Below are 19,761 nucleotides of genomic sequence, written 5' to 3'. Positions count from 1 at the left end.
TGCTTTTGCAAATAATGCAGCTTTGCATGTTTTTGTACATATAGGTCTTTCCTTTTCTCTCTGTTATATTTTTAGGATGAAGTCCTAGCAATGGAATCCAAAGTCAACAGGTAGAATCAGTTTGGTTACTGACAGTGCCATATTGTTATCTAAAATGGCCATACCAGTCTAATGTCCCACCCATAGTATAGTACAGTACAGTACAGTATCTTTTCCTCTTGTTATTGTTCAGTTGTTCATGTGTAGCATACTTTTTTGAGACAAATAGAGGGTAAATGACTTGCCCAGAGTCACACAGCTAGTAAGCATCTAAGGCTGGATGTGAACTCAGTCTTCCCAACTATGGGCCCAGCACTCTATCCACTTCACCACCTTGCTGAGCCTGTCTTTTTCCATACACCCCTGCAAATGTATAATTTACAAATATTTTTACCATTGTAGTGGACATAAAGGGATCTCTTTATGGTGCCTTGGTTTGCATTTTTCTGTTATTAATAAGTTTGAATATTGGTCTTCTCCTCTGAAAATTGTCTACTCATTTCTTTTACCCTGTTTCATAGGCCTATAGATAGGTGTCAATTCCTTATAGATTCTGGATATCCAGACTTGATTTGATATATTTATTGCAGCTGTTTTGCCAGTGAATTTCTTTTTCATTTTAGAGATAACACTTTTTATTGTGCAGAACGTTTTTAGCTTTGTATAATCAAATCTGTGAATCTTTGTCTCCAATATATTATTCTATTTGTCTGATTTATAAAAATATTCCTACGCCCTATGAAATATTGTAGTATTTCAGGCATCAGTGATTTCATGTGTTAGATGCTCCCTCCACCACTACGGATGTAAAATTCTCTAGTAAGCAGTCCTCGTGAGTTGTCATGCCTGAAAACTCCCTCTCCACACTTGGGATAAGCCTCTCTAACAGAACTAGGCTGTTCACTGGATAGTGCTGGCCACCAGGCAGACCCAAGCTGGTGCTCAGAGCACTTATTCATGTGTCAGGGAAACATTCGGACCCTCCTGGAGCATCAGAGTAGCATTGGAGTGGAGGAGATAATAACAGTTCTCATAAATAAAACTTAAATAAGTATGGTGGCACCCCAAAGCACAGTTGCTATTTGTTTGTTATTGCCCAAGACAAAGAATTTTTAAGGGACTGAGATGTAAAGAATTCGGTATACCTGCTTAACATCATTGCATTCGTTGTTTCTTTCGTTAGGGTGTTTGGACATTAATTCTTCTGTGAAAGGTGCTCGTTTTGTGCGGTTTTGTGATGCTTTCAACATACCACTGATCACTTTTGTTGACGTGCCTGGCTTTTTGCCTGGTAGGTGTAGCCTTTGGTCAGGAATAATCAATAGGGAGGTGTTTCCATTGGGCCCATTTCCACACCCTACCCCCTTATTAGGTAAAGGTATTTTATTTGGAAATCTATTTATAAAAAACACTAGACTTTTAATTTTTAAAAATGTTATTTATATATTTTGGTTTTTCTTTCCAAATATAGCCCTCCCTCATCCCCTGCAATACGTGAGCCGTTTGTCACAACAAAGGATAAAAAAGAAAGAATAAAAAGTGTTTCAATAAACCTAACCAACGTATCCATTGAGTCTGACGCTCTGTGTAGTGATCCACACCCGTAATATCCCACCCTTGCCAACAGGGGAAGAAGAACAGTTTAGATTCTCAGTCTGTCTGTAATTTTTTGGGACTGGAATAAATCAGTAACCAGAAAAATTGGCTGAATAAGCTGTGTGCGCTCACTTTTGTTGGTGCTGTGAAACGTGCACAGTTCTGTCATTTGGGGAAATGTTTGGGGAAGATACTAGAGTGGGAGCTGCCTCTCCCCCATTGTTCTGGTTTTGAAGCTCTTCGTTGCTTGAGAGTTTTTGAATTTCCTTTTGTCTTAGGTACAACTCAGGAGTACGGCGGAATCATCAGACATGGGGCAAAACTACTTTATGCATTTGCAGAAGCAACGGTGCCCAAAATCACTATAATCACACGAAAGGTAAGATGAGAGACACCACCTCATTTCATCAATGCCCCTCTATAAGCAAGGACCGATTTAGCAGTTACATCAAGAGCTGATCAAGAGAGTAAGATTATAGGGTCATAAATTTGGAGCTGGGAGGGACCCAGAAGCCATCTGATCCAATCGCTTCATTTTACCAGTGAAGAAACTAAGGTCCAGTGAAGGAAAATGACGTGGCCAAAGTCATATAGGTTTTAAGTGTCAGAGCTGAGATTCAAACCCAGGTCCTTTGACTCCAAATCCGTTACATTTTCTACTGCACCAAACTGACTTCCTCAGAGGTTTACCTATCTGTTGTCTGGAAAACACCATGAAATTATTGATCCATCCTGCAAACATACCCCAGTAAGTATGGCGAAACTCAGATCTTTCAAAGGGAACTGGAAAAAACTGCTGGACAAAGCAAGGGAAGCTAAAAAAATGTAATTGAGGAAGGTTAGTGTTGGTTTGTTATTTTTAGCACACTAGGGTTGTAACTGATTACCAGGGTGAGCTTTCTTTACACTTTACTGAGTTCTTTCTTGGTTTCCTGGATTCCCGGGAATGCACATACTGTATTTCAGTTTTGGTTACCATATTCTGTATGTTCTGTTTTAGGCGTATGGAGGGGCCTACGATGTGATGAGCTCCAAGCACTTACGTGGCGATGTCAATTATGCTTGGCCAACGGCTGAGATTGCGGTTATGGGGGCAAAGGTCAGGACCTCAAACCTTCTTAGATTTATGTATCCGAAAAGTGACTGCTGAACATTCACTAGATGGTTAGCTTTATGTGAAGAACTTGCTGAAGCTGAGGAAATACTGGACATCTTCCCTCCCTTCAAGGACCATCCCTTATACTCTAATGAGAAAAATCAAACATGATACATAGCATCAGGAGTCTTGATAAAAGTGTCTGGAGGGGAGAAGGGTAGGACAAGGAAATGGGAAAAGAGAATTCCCTCTCTTGCTTTCCTCTCTCTTTCTCCCTTTCTCTGCTCTCTCTCTGTCTCTCTGTCTCTGTCTCTCTCTCTCTGTCTCTTTCTCTTTGTCTCTCTGTCTCTCTCTGTCTCTCTGTCTCTCTCTCTGTCTCTCTCTGTCTCTCTTTCTGTCTCTCTCTGTCTCTCTTTCTCTCTCTCTGTCTCTGTCTCTCTCTCTCTGTCTCTCTCTCTCTCTCTCTCTCTCTCTCTCTCTCTCTCTCTCTCTCTCTCTCTCTGTCTCCCTATGTCCCTCTCCCTCCCCCAAAGTCAAGGAATTTAGCTTCCTTTGCTCTGTAATTCTCCACACTATGTGAAGCAGTGAGTGTTTCACATAGAGCTGACCTTCAGTTCATGGTGTTGCTTAACTTCCTGTAGCCAGTTTTAGATCTTACGGGTTATCAGAAGAGATTCCTCACTCATGCCTGGATACCCATCCTGGATCCTGGAGAGTCTCTTGTTAAAAAAAATAACAAGCCAAAACAATCCCCATAGGTAAAGGTATGTATTGTTTGAGAGGTTTCTAGACTAGGAAGGATGCCATTAGAATTTAAATTGGACTTCATATGGCACAGTAGGCCCAATTGTGGTTCACTGAAGGCCTACGGGAGTTCTGGTGGGCATTTAATCCATCATTGTGTTTTGCTGTCACTGTCTGTCCTGTTGTAGGGTGCGGTTGAGATCATCTTTAAAGGAAAAGAAAATGTGGAAGCTGCCCAGGCAGAATATGTGGAGAAGTTTGCAAACCCCTTTCCTGCTGCAGTGAGAGGTAAGAGAGGTCTCTCTAAGGTGGACCAGCCCAGAGGCCAATTTTCTCCCTGCTTCCCTGAATTGTTCTTAACCAGGTCTTCCTAGTCCTAATCACCAAATTGGCTGGCACTCTGTCCTGTTTCCTCCTTCAAGGTTTTTGACGCTGCTGATCACCCTTTCTTTTTGGATTCTTCAGTCACCTTTGGCTGCATTGCCTGGTTCTCCTCCTACTTCTCTGACTATTCCTTCCCTGCTTCTTTGTCTTTTTTTCCAGTCACTCAAGGTTCCCCAAGGTTTTGGCCTCCGCTCTTTTTCCTTTTCTCTCTCTACATTCCATCCCTTGACAATCTCATCATCACTCCCATAGCTTCAGATGCACCACTCACCATATATGAACCTATAATTGTCCTTTTTTTCTGAGAATTTTTTTTATATTAATATCTTATTGATAGTTTTGTTTTTCTACCACCATTAGTTGCCAATAACCACCCCTAGAGAACTTTCTTTATAACAAAGAAAAACATTAAAACTAACTGACACATTGACCACATACGATGGCATATGCCACATCCCATACCCATAGTCTACCATCTCTCCCCCTAATAAGAGGGGGGAAAGCGTATTTCATCGTTGGCCCTATATGGAGGTAGGTCCTTGTCTTGAATCTCTGTATTGTTAAGTACTATTTCTTCTATTTCATTCATTATCATTGTATATTGTTCTCTTGGTTCCATGTTAGATCATACAAGTCTTTCTGTGTTTCTTGGAAGTTCTCATAATTGTTATATGGAGACAAGTAGAGCAGAAAGAGTTGAATTTGGAGTCTTGCAGATCTGGTTTTAAATCTCTTTTCTGCTAACTACTGTCTTTGTGACTTTGGGCAGGTCAGTTAACCTCTTCAGCCTTGGTTTCCTCATCTATAAAATTGAGAGATTGGACTAATGACCTTCAGTGTAGCTCTGATCCTCTTGCGTACAGTGTAGGGAAATTCCATTATATTCATATATGGCATCTGTCGGGCCATTCCTCCAGTCAATGAAACATCTTGTTTCTGGTTTTTTACTACTACAAAAGTGCAGCTGTAGCTTTTTATGTGATGACAAAGAATTGGATATTGAGGGGATGTCCATCAGTTGGGGAATGGCTGATCAAGTTGTGGTATACGAATGTAATGGAAGACTGTTGTGCTGTAAGAAATGACGAACAGGCAGATTTCAGAAAAATCTGGAAAGACTTACATGAACTGATGCTGAGTGAAGTGAGCAGAATTAGGGAAACACTGTACAGTTACAGCAACATCGTGTGATGATCAGCTGTGATAGACTTAGCTCTTCTCAGCAACACAGTGGTCCAAGACAATTCCAAAAGACTCATGATGGAAAATGCTATCCACGTCCAGAGAAAGAAACATGGAGTCTGAATGGAGTTCAAAGCATACAGTTTTCACTTTTTTTGTTGTTTTTTGTTTTTTGTGGCTTTCCACTTTTTGTTTCTTCTTTCACAACACGAGTAATGTAGAAATATGGATGTGAGTGTTCATGTATAACCTATATCAGATTGCTTCCTGTCTTGGGGAGGGAAGATAGAAGGAGGAGGAGGAGGGGGGAGGGAGGGAGAAAAATTTGGTACTCAAAAATCTTATAAAAATGAATTTTGAAAACTATCTTTACATGTAATTAGAAAAAAATAAAATACTATTTCTCCCCCAAAAGTGATGCTCTGCAGATTTTGCTCTATAATCTCCTAAGCTTCAAAGTTTGTCCCCCAACCCAGATTTCCTCCTTCTGTGGACTTTCCCATTTCTGTCAGTGATGCCACCAGGAATCTTGCTTGAAACCTCCACATAACCCCTCCATCATTCTCCTATTTCCAGTTGTCAGGTCCTTTAGATTCTACCTCTGTGATGTTTCCCAAGTCCATCCCTTCTCTCTTCCATTGCTGGAAGAGTATATAGTTCCTCGGTGTCCCCTCCTGGACTACTGTGGTAACCTAAGAACTCCCACTTCTCCTCTCCATCCTCCTGTGGATCTTTCCTGTCATTGCTAGACTATTCTTAATGTGCACGTATGATTGTGCCTCTGCTTATACTCCTTGAATGGTTCCTTAGTGCCTAAAAAATAAAGACCAGGCTCAGCATAAGATCATCAATATAGTCGTTGGAGGAACTATAGAGGCCATTGAGGGCAGCCATCTCCTTTCAAGTTGAGGAGACTGAGGCCCAGTGAGTGATTTACCCCTAGTTACATAAGCTCTCAATGTGCTACAGAACTCTGGAACTTTCAGAAAAGGTGTATTAATAGTTTATCAGAGAGTGTTCTATACCCGTAAATATTTACTGTAGGTCTAGACCCTACTACTTTTCCTACAGCCTGACCTTCAGGCATCTCACATTTGCATTGTATGAGAACTTCCATCCTGTATTGAAAATGACAAAGACCTTCTTCCCCTTTCCCTTGTCTCCATGTTGGACTGTTTGCACAATCACTGTAGGGTGGCTACAGAATTTCATGAGTTAATTAAGCTAAGCATGGTAGTAAAGTGTCAAGAATGGTAGGGGTTTTTCGGTTGTTTATAATTTCAGTTGTTTTACTGACTTTCACACTGTACGTGGACTAAATTAGGATGAAAATAACGTCTGCTTCCTTTTCTGTGTTTAAACAGGGTTTGTGGATGACATCATCCAGCCTTCTACAACTCGTGCCCGAATCTGCCATGACCTAGATATGTTAGCAAGTAAAACACAGTCCAACCCCTGGAAGAAGCACGCGAACATTCCACTGTGAACATATCCTACAGGAAGGAATTGACAGTGTGGTATTTCATGACGAGAGGACATGTGACATTCCTATTTCTTGCTTTGGAAATAACGAAACCTGGATTTGGGCTTAAATGCCATGTATAAGTTGGAGTTGCTAAATTTATTAAATCTAAAAGAATACTTTGTGTGCCTTAATATGCCATTCCATGCTATGCCATTGACTTCTTCAGAAAACTAGAAATGATTTTTTTCAAGGCAGGCCACAAAGGAGCTGCGTGTGGACATTTGCAGACCAGGAGTCAGTGTTGCCATCAACCAGTCACAGATATATGTGCTTCCCTGGAAATGATCTTAAGGTTTTTAATCCTGAAATCTTGATGTTTCAGTGACTGACCATTAGCAGAGTAAATCTGATATAGCTAATATTTTGTGCCACACTAGGGCTTAAAAAACTAAGCCTGGTAAAAAGAACAAGTAGATTAAACTTTGGATTTCTGTTTCACTTCTAAGAAATTATTGGCTTCTATTTCAGAAACTGTGGGAAAATAAGATAAAATCTCATTAAAAACTGTGGGACTATCCATCCAATCAATACCTTTTTGCAAAGCAGTTTGATTGCTGGACAATTTTTTGTGTAGTGAGTATCTGTGTATCAAATAATATGATCCCTTTTTTACTTCTTTTCTTCCAGAATTATTATATTCAGATTAATTTTGATCTCGACATGTAATAAAAATTGTGCTCCAGTCTTTATATCCATGCTAAGGTGGGTTTTTGTGTAGCTTTCTTACATCTCCATTCTGTTGTTGTTGCCTCAGCTTCTGCTTGCTTCTGCAGCCTGGCTTTGCTGCTTCAGTCTGTAAAGTACCTTCTTTTTCCCTTTAAACAACCTTTCCAATTCTAATTCCAAACTGACAGAACATAATTTCGAAGAACACGTTCAAACAGAATGTGGAGATTTTAAAACAGAGGTTTAAAGTGATTTTTATAGAAGCCAATTAGATATCTCCAAGAAGCTAGTCATTTAGAGCGATTTTGATTTTAGTCTTTTAGAGTGTTTTTCCCCCCACACGACTGGGACCCCTACTTGGTCTAGGTTGGGATGAGGTGCCCAGAATGGCCATAGTTGGAGGGTGTGATCATGTTTGTCCCTTCATGAAGCTTCCTGTCTTTCTCTGCCTCTGTAGCTGGAGGGAGTGAGATACTGTACATACTCTGTACGTATTCTAAAACCAGTGAGCCTTCAAGCCCATTCCCCTATATGACATTAGGACCCCTCATGGCAACACTAGCCCACCTTGATAAATGTAGAGATCAGCCATGGCATAGTTGGAAAAACTATTTATTTGCATGGAAGCGTGTGGCTTGGCCATGATATTGTTTAGATCCATGCAGACACATAAAATTTCCTGCTGCCGGCCCAGCTCTTGCACCTCCCTCCCCAGAACCACCTGTGATGGACTAAGTCCAAAAAACGAACTCTCAGCCAGTGCCCTGCAGCCCCCCAGTTTCCCATTCTTCCTCACAAGGATCTCTAAGTCCTTCATTTCCCTTTCTCTTGGACTTCTCAAGGGAGCCCTTCCCTTTCTGCTGCCAGGCTGCCTTGGCCCCAGATAGCCAGTAATCAGCCCTTACACTCACTGTTAACCACCTTTTCTACTCACTAAGCATTTGGGGGAGGGCATGGGAGAACACTCTCACACTTTCTCTAAGCTAGCAACTGTTATCAGGTGCTCTGTCCTTGGGCCTGCCCACGCTGGCTGTTGCTCCCTCTGACCCTTAGCCAGTTTAACCCCTTCACTACCATGCCATTTTATTTAATGTGATGAGTCACGGTGTCCGTGAGCCTCTGGCAGATTGTGTGACTTGAAGGGGTGCCTCAGCAGTCTGCCACCCCTGTTTGTTCCTGTGGTGTCCAGCATCCAAGACCACACTGCCCTCCATTTCCAGCAAACAGGATCCCAGCTATTTTGGTCTCCATATGGAACATAAAATCCTCGATCTGTGTCCCCTGTCCAAAGGGCAAAAGTCACAATAGGCAAAACATACCTCCCCCAGCAATTTATAACCCTGTCTTTATTCCTTGTCTTTCTATATATCTTAGTATCTGAGCTGCAGGACCAAAGCTGGGGAAAAAAGTTATCCAGCTTTCCCATAATTAGTAGCGGCCTTCCTTTCAATTGTGACACATACACAAGCCAGTTCTCCCCCATTCTGGAGCCTTTTGGACCTGGCTACACATGACGGTCAAGGGGGACCTCCCACTCTGGCCTAAGAGAAGGAACTTCACCACCTGAGCCTGTGTGCTCTTTGGAGCACCAAGAAGGTCTGGTCCTACCTGGGCCAGGGCTCAGCGTCCATCTCTCCGTACCAGTTCAGTTCCAGACTGACTGCCTGCTTATTCTGCAAGAATTTCAAAACTTAACTTTTCTTTGTTGTTATTTAGTCATTTCCAGCTTTTTGTGACCTTGTTTGGGGTTTTCTTGGAAAAGATACTGGAATAGTTTGCTATTTCCTTCCCCAACTCATTAGACAGATGAAGAAACTGAGGCAAATGGTTAAGTGACTTGCCCAAGGGCACACAGGATTAAATGTCCAAGGCTGAATTTGAACTCAGGAAGATGAGTCTTTGCTGACTTCAGCCTGACACTCTATTTAGTGTGCTACCTAGCTGCTTCTTTTATTTTTATTCAGAATGTAAACATCAAAAAGAACAGATTTTTGTGTATGTGTGATGGTTGTGTGTAAATTTGCAGGTCTGTTATGTGCATCTTGCTTTGGTTTTAAAGTCTATAATAAGATCAGCTGGTCGCTTTCGGAGTTATCCTCTTGTCTGGCTTTTCTTCTCCATTTCTCTTCTTTTCTCTCCATGTTTTTTTTTTTTTTTGGTGGAAAAAAAGGATCTCAGACTTCATTAATATTGAAAAAAGTGATCGAGAAGAGACATTCAACACTTGTGAACTCATATGCCTATTTACCAATCTTTATATTCAGATACATTAATATCCTCAATAAGAGTATTAATAGGGAATTGTTTTTAAAGCAGCATTTCAAAAAACAACATATTTAACCTAGAGGGAGAAAATATAAGACCCCACCATGTTTAGTGTTTGTTGACTAAGGAAAAATATTTACTTCAGAAGAATAAAATGCTCTCTTTAAGACTGTCTTCTAACAAGGTGACTCCCATGTATACATCAAGATTATATAAGATACCTTGAGAGATAAAGCAGAAAATCTTTTTTCACAACTTCTTTGGTCACTAACATTAGGCAGGTCATACTGCAGGGAGATGCGTGCGCATTCACCACGTTCACAGAGCAGATACGTTCCAAGCTCCAAGGTGAAGATGGGCTCCCTATGGGTGGTGAGGTCCTCAAGAGCTTCCTTTTTGTGGATGAGGTCATTCTAGTTGCATCAAGTTTTGAGACATTTGCAGAGCCCCCCTTGTTCTCCTGTTTCAGCAGCTCAGGGTCAATGCTGTGACCATGGCTGCTGCAGATATTGTAGCCTTCCCAGCAGCAGGGTCCGTGCTTGCCTCCCAAGTGACTCCTCCATGTTCCCCAGCATCTCCTGGGAGAATGAAAAGTGAGTGACTGGCAGAGAGAATCTAATCTTAATTACAAAGGCCCTGTAGCCTTGAGCTGGGCTTTCAAGTTCTGGAGCCAGGCCAAGGAAGCCTCCTTCTTGTGGGCACAGTTATAGCTACTGATCCCAAGCTTGGAGAAAAAAAAGGGGGGAGAACTCTCTCTTCCTGAATGAATGGGCTCCTGGTGTTGAGAAGTCATCCCTGTATTCATCCCAAACCTTCCATCAAGATGGCTGGCTGGGGTATACGATCATGGAAGGGAAATTGGGAGACTGTAACTTTTCTCTCCATTTAAAAGAGAAATGCCTCAGTAACCCCTGCTCTTCTCTATTTTTGTTACCCTATCTATCCCTCTTTGCCTGCCTATTCCCACCTAAATATGGGGGAGGTATGTATGTGCGTGTGTATGTGTGTGTGTGTGTGTGTGTATGTATATATTTAAATATGACTATATATGATATAGTCAAGCAAAACATTCATAGATTGGCCATGTTGGAAAATCTATGCCTTATTCTGCTCCGCAGGTCCTCTGTAGTCATGACTGGTCATCGCACTGATCAGAGTTCTCAGGTCTATCAAGATCATTTTGCAGTATCATCTTCTTGTATAAATTGTTTGGCTGGTTCTGCTCACTTGATTCCTCATCATCTATCTGTATTCATACAGGTCTTCCCAGGTTTCACTGAAACTATCCACTTCATCTTTTCTCCTGGTGCAATTATATTCCATTTCATTCATAACCTAATTTGTTTAGCAATCCCTCAATAAATGGATGATCTCCCAGTTTCTAGCTCTTTGCTTCTGTTTTTAAAAAGCTGCTATAATTCTGTTTATACATATTGTCCCCTTTCTTTGATCTCTTTGGGGCAGGGGTGGAGAGCCTGCCGCCTTGAGGTCACATGTGGCCCTGTAGGTCCTCAAGTGCACAGTCCTTTGACTGAATCCAAACTTCACAGAACAAATCCAGAATTTATTCAGCTTTAGAGGAATAGCCCTAGTTATAGTATCACTTGATCTATTTAGTGACTTTTTTGGTATTTCCTTATTTCTTTCCAGAATGGCTGAACCATTTCACAGCTCCACCAATAGCATATTGGTGTGTCTACTTCCTGACAGCCCCTCCAGTAATTATTTTCTTTTTCTGTCATCTTTGCTAATCTGATAGGTGTCAGGTTAATTCCTGCAGGGGCTTTATTGTCCAATTATTTGATGTCTTTGGATGCCCACTGCAAGTGAACTTCTCATCTTGTCATCTCCCAGCCACACGCTAATTTCTAGGAGGAGAAATCTGTGGCCTCCACTGTCCTCCAGAAGCTGTCAGTTGAGTTTTAGGATCTCTAAAAGTTTTTCTGATAAGGAAGTTAAGAAAGAAGCAAAGTCAAACAGGTGATTTTTGAAAGTAATATATAGACATAGCTACACACTTTTTTTCAAAGGCAAGTGATATGAAATGGAGAATTGTGGTTTCATATAGAATCCTCTGTGTGTGTTCCAGTGTATGTAGAAAAATGTTCTTTTTTTTGGTATTTATATCCAGAATAAAAAACTTAAGTAAAAGTTACTGTTGCCCTTTCAGTGAAAGCTAGATCCTTTTCTGACTTGTTGATAGAAAGAAGACCTTACCAACAAAAGAGATTCAGTGGGCTCAGGAAGCTCCATCTTGCTTCCTTATTGGGTCACCTTGAAAGGAGCACCCCCACTATTATAGTTTTACTGTCTATTTCTTGGTCTCATTTAGCCTTTCCTTTAAATATTTAAATGCTATGCCATTTGGTAGATACATGTTAAGTAGTGAAGTTAATTCATTGCTTGTGGTATCTTTCAGACAAATGTAGTTCCCCTGTTTATCTCTTTTTGAAAAGTCTATTTTTGCTGTTACCTTGTCTGAGATCATGTTTTCTATCCCCTTCCTTTTTACAAAATTGTACTGAAGCAAAATTGATTCTGATTCAGCCTTGTATTTTAATTCTGTACGAATCTTTATGTTTCAAATATGCTTCTTGTAAATCACAAATTGTTAGATTCATTTGGGTGACCTCTTCCATTTGGTGGATGAATTCATTTCATCTACATTCCCACGTTTACTCATTATTTCCCTTCATCCTATTATTTTATACTTTTCCCATTTTTGATCCGTGCACCCTCTTTATAAAGAAGAGTGCTAAGGGACAGGAATGTGTTCAGCACCAGTGCTCTGTACTAATGCAATTAGCTTCTTTCTGTTCTCCTGCCTGTCTGTTCTTTTCACTCAAACTCCAATCTTAGGGTCTTTTCTTTCTTTCCTTTTAGAATACTCTTCATGATCCCCTCTATGCTTAGGGTTTCTTCTGCTTGTGCCTAATTTCTCTGTGAATTTAACCTCATTCTTCTTTTCCTTTTTCTGTCTCCCCATTCCTTTTTATTTCCCCGTTAAGTTGAAAGTATTTATTCCTATGTCAAAATGTGTGTGTTCTACCTTCCTTTGACTAGTTCAATGGAAAGCAAGGTTGACTTGATGCCCTCTTCCTCTACCCTTCCTTCACTTGTATAGACTAGTATCCCTAACCCTGCTGGTGTGAAGTAATCAGTTCCCCCCTCCATACCCTTTCTCCTCCTTTCCCCCTAGTTATTCTTGTTTTCCTTCCATTTCCTTCTCTTAAGATCATCAAAAAGTAGAATCCCAGAGATTCAAGTAAAAAACTACTTGAAATAATAAACAACTTTGGCAAAGTTGCAGGTTACAAAATAAACTCGCACAAACCTTCTGCATTCCTATATATTAGCAACAGAGTCCAACAGCAAAAGATAGAAAGAGAAATCCCATTTAAAGCTAGGGTAGACACTATAAAATACTTGGGAATTTACCTGCCAAAACAAACCCAGGGATTATATGAACACAATTACAAGACACTTTTTGCACAAATAAAGTCAGATTTAAGTAAGTGGAAAAACATCAGTTACTCATGGGTAGGCCGAGCTAATATAATAAAAATGACAATTCTACCTAAATTAATTAATTTATTTAGTACCATGCCAATTAAACTATCAGATAATTATTTTCTAGAGCTGGATAAAATAATATCAAAATTCATCTGGAAGAACAAAAGGTCCAGAATATCAAAGGGACTAATGAAAAGAAATGCTTGGGAAGGTGGCCTAGTGCAACCAGACTTCAAATTGTAGTATAAAGCAGCAGTTTTCAAAACCACTTGGTATTGGCTAAGAAACAGAGGGGTAGACAAATGGAATAGACTTGGCACTCAAGACACAGTAGGCAAGGAATATAGCAACTTCCTATTTGACAAACCCAAGGACCCCAGCTTCTGGGATAAGAACTCACTGTTCAACAAAAATTTCTGGGAAAACTGGATAACAGCATGGTGGAAACTAGGCATAGACCCATGCCTGACACCGTACACAAGAATAAAGTCCAAATGGGTACATGATTTAGGTATAAAGATTGAAACCATGAACAAACCGGAGGAGCAAGGAATAGTGTATTTATCAGATTTATGGTGAAGGGAAGAATTTTTTACTAAAGAAGAGATAGAAAGGATTATGAAATGCAAGATGGATAATTTTGATTACATTAAACTGAAAAGTTTTTGCACAACCAAACCCAATGCAACCAAAATTTGGAGGGATGTTGTAAATTGGGAAAGAATTTTCACAGCTAAGCTCAGGGATAAAGGTCTCATTTCTAGAATATATAGAGAACTGACTCAAATGTATAACTATACAAGTCATCCCCCAATTGATAAATGGTCAAAGGATATGAATAGGCAATTTTCAGAGGAAGAAATTAAAGGTATCTATAATTATATGAAAAAATGCTCTAAATCACTTTTGATTAGAGAGATGCAAATCAAAAAACTCTGAGGTACCACATCACACCTATAAGATTGGCAAACATGACAGAACAAGAAAATGATAAATGCTGGAGAGGATGTGGGAGAGTTGGAACATTAATTCATTGTTGGTGGAGCTGTGAGCTCATCCAACCATTCTGGAGAGCAATTTGGAACTATGCCCAAAGGGCTACAAAAATGTGTATACCCTTTGACCCAGCAATACTGATTCTAGGACTGTATCCCCAAGAGATCATAAAAATGGGAAAGGGTCCCACATGTACAAAAATATTTACAGCAGCACTCTTTGTAGTTGCCAAAAACTGGAAGTCAAGGGGATGCCCATCAATTGGGGAATGGCTGAATAAATTATGGTATATGAATGTAATGGAGTACTATTGTGCCATAAGAAATGATGAACAAGAAGACTTCAGAGAGGCCTGGAAGGACTTATATGACCTGATGCTGAGTGAAAGGAGCAGAACCAGGAGAACTTTGTGCACAGCAACGACCACAGTGTGTGAGAGTTTTTTCTGGTAGACTTGGAACTTCATAACAACGCAAGAACTTAAAAAAAAAAAATCCCAATGGTTTTCTAAGGCAAAATGCCTTCCACACTCAGAGAAAGAAATATGGAAGTCAATCGTGGAATGTAGCAGATCATATTTGTGTGTGTGTGTGTGTGTGTGTGTGTGTGTGTGTGTGTTTGTGTGTGTATCATGTTCTGATTTGTTATACGATTTCTTTCATTTATTTTAGTCTGACTACATAGCATGACTATAGTGAAAATATACTCAATAGGAAAGTATATGTAGAATCTATACAGAATTGTATGCAGTCGTGGGGAGGGAGCGGGGTAGTGGGGGGTAGGTGTGTGTGTGGGATTAAAATCTTAATTTTATGGTAGTGATTGTAGAACATTAAAAAAAAATAAACATATAAAAAAAAGATCATCAAAAAGTAACAAAGGCACTCCTACACCCACTCTAGTTTTCTTTCTCAATGACCCCTAGTGACATCAGGGTCATTAGAATGTAAATATTTCATTCTTGCAGAATCCCTTGTGATTGCTTACTTGTATTTATCTTTTTATATTTTCCTTGATTCCTGTACCCAGTTCTGGTTTTTTAAACACAAATACTTATAAGTCCTCTCTTTCATTAAAGGTCTATGCCCCAGCTCCCCACACCCCCAGTAGAATTATTTTCATGTTTCCTAAGTTATTCTGTCATAAACCTTTATCTTTTGCCCTTTAGAATGTCATTTTTTCAACACATTTTCGGCATGTATTGAGAAGTTAAGTGACTTGCCCAGTGTGACACAGGCAGTGTGTGTCAAAGTCAGGACATGAACCTATATTTTTGTTTCTCTAAGGCCAATCCTCCATCCATGCCACTCTTTACCCATGGGTCTGTATCAGTTGGAAAGCAAATTGTGTTTGAATGCCTGGACCTAGGGAATAATCCTTACTAGTCCTTACTAGTTCAACATAAATATGAAGTGAAATCCCTCAAAGATTAATACTGGGCCCTGTAGTGTTTAATATGTTTAATCAATGACTTGCACAGGGATCGTGTGTCAGATTGAATCCTTCTTACCACTTGCAGATACACACACACACACACACACACACACAATAAATTTCATATTACTTTGAGAATTGTCCTCTTTGTGTTTCCTTCTAACTTTGTTTCATTCTCTTCTGTGCATTTAAAAAAATATTTCAGTGTTCGTTTTTGAGGCATCACTATTGCTCTTCTGGCCTCCTTATCCTTCTCCCTCTCCAATTGAGAACCAAGAGAAAGAAGATGGAAAAAAGTCTTTGTAACAAATAAGCATTGTCAAGCAAAAAAGAAGCTATCAACTGGCCATGTCCAAGGATGTATGCTTCTTCCTGCACCGTGAGGCTCCTCTCTTAGGAGGTGGGTACCATGCTTCCTCACGAACCCAAAGGCAGGGTTGGTCACTGCACTGATCAGAGTCCTTTCACAAACTTTCAAAGTCTTCTTTCTTGATAATATTGCCATCTTTATACAAACTGTTCTGATTCTGCTCATTTCCCTTTGCATTTGGTTCTCTGAAATATATTTTTTCATAATTTCTTACATATTCTATTTATGTATTTATATATCACAATTAGTTGAGCTAGTCCTCAGTTGTCAAAGAAACAGTTCAGTAGACCCTTACATTCCAGTTTATTTTTTCCTGTTTTAATTTTTATTTTTCTCTTTCAATTCCTTTTTTGGAATCAGGAGGCATCTAGGTGGTACAATGAATAATGGTAGACTTGAAGTCACAAAGATCTGAGTTCAATTCCAGCTACAGACACTTACGAACTGTGTGGACCTCGGCAACTCACTCTCTGACTGCCCTCAGTTTCCTTATCTATAAAATGGGAATATTTATATCTATTTTCTAGGGTTGTTGTGAGGATAAAATGAGATAATATTTGTAAAGGGCTTTGCAAACCTTAAGGAGTCACACAAATTCTAGCTTAGCAAATTTATTTGGCTTGCCACTCTGGTAATATCTTCCCTCTCAACCCCCACATCTCCCTATCCTTGCTTATTTCCCTGTTAAATTTTATGTATTTCTACATAAACCAAACTATTTGGAGGAGTTCAATCCTCCTTTGTGTGGTTCAGATAAGAAGAACAAGATACCTGTTCCTCCACCCCTTCCCCCATGTTGGAATCCTCTTCTTCTCATGTACCTCAATAACCAGCTCTACTCCCTTCTTCCTCTTTTGTACTCTAATGTATTTCTTTTATCCTCCCTTTAATTGCTATTTAATTGCTATCCTTTAATTGCTCATGTGAGCCATTAAATATAATGAGGACAATATTTCTGTTACAGTAGGGGAAGAGATCCAAGATGGAATTTTGTAACCCATCTGGAAATCATTGAATTCTTCCTATTTATTAGTATTGTAAGAAACCAAGGGTTCAGGAAAATCTACAAATGGTAACCAGTGAATAAATGCTATGACAGTTGCTTTTCTTCCATCAAAACAAGAAAATATTGGAAGTGAAACTGCTAGACCACTTTTTTTCTCTAAGGATGAAATCAGTGAGATACAATTGTTTGCTCTCGTCATCTTCCGGTCCGGGAACGTACTCTCTCCCCACAGCACCCCTCTCATCTTTCATCTTTCAAGAAGCATAAGAAGCTCTACCTTGTACATGAAACCTTTCCCAATCTCCCCAACTCGTAGTACCTTTCCTCTCAAATTACTTTGTATTTAACTATGCAGTTTTGGGGTGGAAAAAGTCACTTACCATAGTTTCCCATTGCATTTCTTGATCATTATTTGATCTGGTCTTATTTCAGGTTTTTGTTGGAGTAGGCATATGGGAACCAGGCTACCTGCCTTTCTTTAGGCAGTCATCTTGACTGGGTCAGAACATATATGTTCAAATACTACTAGTGCAACGTTTCCTTTTTCATAACTATACCATTGATTACAAGGAAGGGTTCTGTTTTGTGTGTGTATGTGTGTGCATGTCTGTGTGTGTGTGTGTAAACGCTCATGTACATATGGATGGGGAAAGTCAGTGGGATGTGATAGTGATATAAAAAAAGAAAAGAGAGTATGTTTTTTAAAAGTTTTGTGAGAAATTGGAAATAGAATTTTTGTCTTTGATGTCTTTCCTAGTTTAGCTAGATAAAAAAATTTGGAGTGAAGCTTAATTTCCTTTAAATTAATTTCCCTTGATTATAAGCAGGGGTGGGATGGGGGGAGAGAGAGAGAGACAGAGAGAGAGACAGAGAGAGAGAGAGAGAGAGAGAGAGAGAGAGAGAGAGAGAGAGAGAGGGAGAGAGAGAGAGAGAGAGAGAGATTTTTGTTATTCCATGATGAATGCAGGATCTTGTCTGATTCAATTTAGGATTCCTTTATAAGTGACATTTACTTTCTTAGTTGTTCATAAAAATCTTCCTTTATCAACGAAGCTCTGTAATTTTGAAGATGTGTCTTAGTTGAGCTGAAGCTAATATTTCTCTCTGAGGGAACCTGATGAATTCTATTGATCTATAATCTATGCCTTGATCTTACTGCTTCTGGGAAATTTTCTTCCTGTATTTTATTTACTTATTTATCTATTTTGTAAACTTTTTAAAAATTTGATTTAATATTTTATTAACTTATTTGTTTTCATTTTTCTACAATCACTTCCATAAGTCTTAGATTTTTCTCCCTCTCCCTCTCTCTTCCTTCCCCCCTCCCTCCCTGAGAAGGCATGCAGTCTTATATGGGTTCCACACATACATTCTTATTAAACATGTTTTCACATTGGCCATGTTGCATAGAAGAATTAAAATGAATGAGAGAAACCATGAGAAAAACCATAACAAAACAAAACATGACAGGGGGGCAGAGCCAAGATGGCAGAGTAGAAGGATGGTCCTGTACACACTATTGTGGGAGGACAGGTCAAGGGAGAGAATGGAATAAATGAAAGGGCAGGATAGGACAGAGGGAAATGTGGCCAGTTTTTTACAACATAAATACTATGGAAGAGCTTTGCATTGTTACACATATATGACCTACACTGAATTGCTTGTTTTCTCAATAAAGGGTGGGTGGGGAGGGAGGGAGAGAATATGGAACTCAAAGCTTTAAGAATGAATGCTAAAAATTGTTTTAGCACGCAACTGGAAATTAAGCTATACAGGCAATGGAGTATAGAAATCTATTTTGCCCTACAGAAAATTAGAGGGGAAGAGTGAGGGAAGAAGGGTGGGTAAGAGAAGGGAGGACAGACTGAAGCAAGGGTAATGGGGTGCATGCTGTCTTGGGGTGGCAGACGGGGAGAGATGGGGAGAAAATTTCGAATTCAAATTCTTGTGGAAGTGAATGTTAAGAACTGAAAAATAAATAAATTATATATATAATTTATTATATAATTATATAATAATTATATAATATATATATATATAAAGAAACACAAGAGAAAATACTGTGAACTCGTTATCTTTCCCCCTAAACCCTCCCCCACTCCTGTAGAAGGCAATCCTCCCAGTCCCTCAGGTTTGTAACCTAGGAATCATCCTGGATTCCCTACTATTTCTCATCCCCCCCATTCAATCTGTTTCCGAGGCCTATTGATTTTACCTTTTCAGTATCTCTCCTATACACCTCCTTCTCTCCTCTGATGTTGCTCCCATTCTAGTGCAGGCCCTCATCACTTCACTTTTGGACTACTGCAATAGCCTGCTGGTGGGTCTGCCCGACTCAAGTCTTTTCCCACTTCAAATTATGCTTCATTCATAAATGAAGATGATTTTCCTAAAGTGCAGATCCTATCATGTTATTCTACCCACTGCCCCCACCCCCAATATACTCCAGTACCTTCCTTTTGCCTCCAAGGGCAAATACAAAATGCTCTACTTGGCATTCAAAACCCATCATAACCTAGCCCCTTCCTCAATGTCCCCAACACATTCTCTTGGATCCAGTGACACTGGCCGACTGGCTTTTCCAGGAACAAGACACTCCATCTGTTGTATCCAGGCATTTTCTCTGGCTGTCTCTCATGCCTAGAATACTCTTTCCTCCTCTCTAACTACTGACCTTCCTAGCTTCCTTTAAGTCCCAACTAAAATCCCACCTTCTAAAGGAAGTGTTCCCCAACCTATCTTAATTCCAGCTCCTTCCTTCTGTTAATTATCTTCATTTTTCCTGTATATAGCTTGTTTTTATATATCTGTTTGCATGTTGTCTAGATTAGATGGTCAGCTTTTTGAGAGCAGAGACAGTCTTTTGCCTCTTTTTGTACTCACAGAGCTTAGCACACTGTCTGGCATATAGTAGATACTTAAAATTGATTGATGGATAGCTTCTA

General features: G+C 39.7%; 1 protein-coding gene across 2 annotated transcripts in view; it reads left to right on the top strand.

The window, feature by feature from the left end:
* Positions 1-7,255, top strand: part of PCCB (propionyl-CoA carboxylase subunit beta) — a 56,323-nt gene extending 49,068 nt beyond the window's left edge. For both annotated transcript variants that reach the window (XM_072613589.1, XM_072613590.1), the window contains 5 exons: positions 1,223-1,330; positions 1,914-2,014; positions 2,636-2,734; positions 3,664-3,763; positions 6,406-7,255. In XM_072613589.1, the coding sequence (XP_072469690.1) occupies positions 1,223-1,330; positions 1,914-2,014; positions 2,636-2,734; positions 3,664-3,763; positions 6,406-6,527 (530 nt within the window). In that variant the 3' untranslated portion in view covers positions 6,528-7,255. The remainder of the gene's footprint in view (positions 1-1,222; positions 1,331-1,913; positions 2,015-2,635; positions 2,735-3,663; positions 3,764-6,405) is intronic.
* Positions 7,256-19,761: the final 12,506 nt, after the last annotated feature.

Source organism: Notamacropus eugenii, chromosome 5, assembly GCF_028372415.1.
Source record: "Notamacropus eugenii isolate mMacEug1 chromosome 5, mMacEug1.pri_v2, whole genome shotgun sequence".
NCBI classification, from domain to species: Eukaryota; Metazoa; Chordata; class Mammalia; order Diprotodontia; family Macropodidae; genus Notamacropus; species Notamacropus eugenii.
This window is presented reverse-complemented; position numbering and strand designations above follow the sequence as displayed.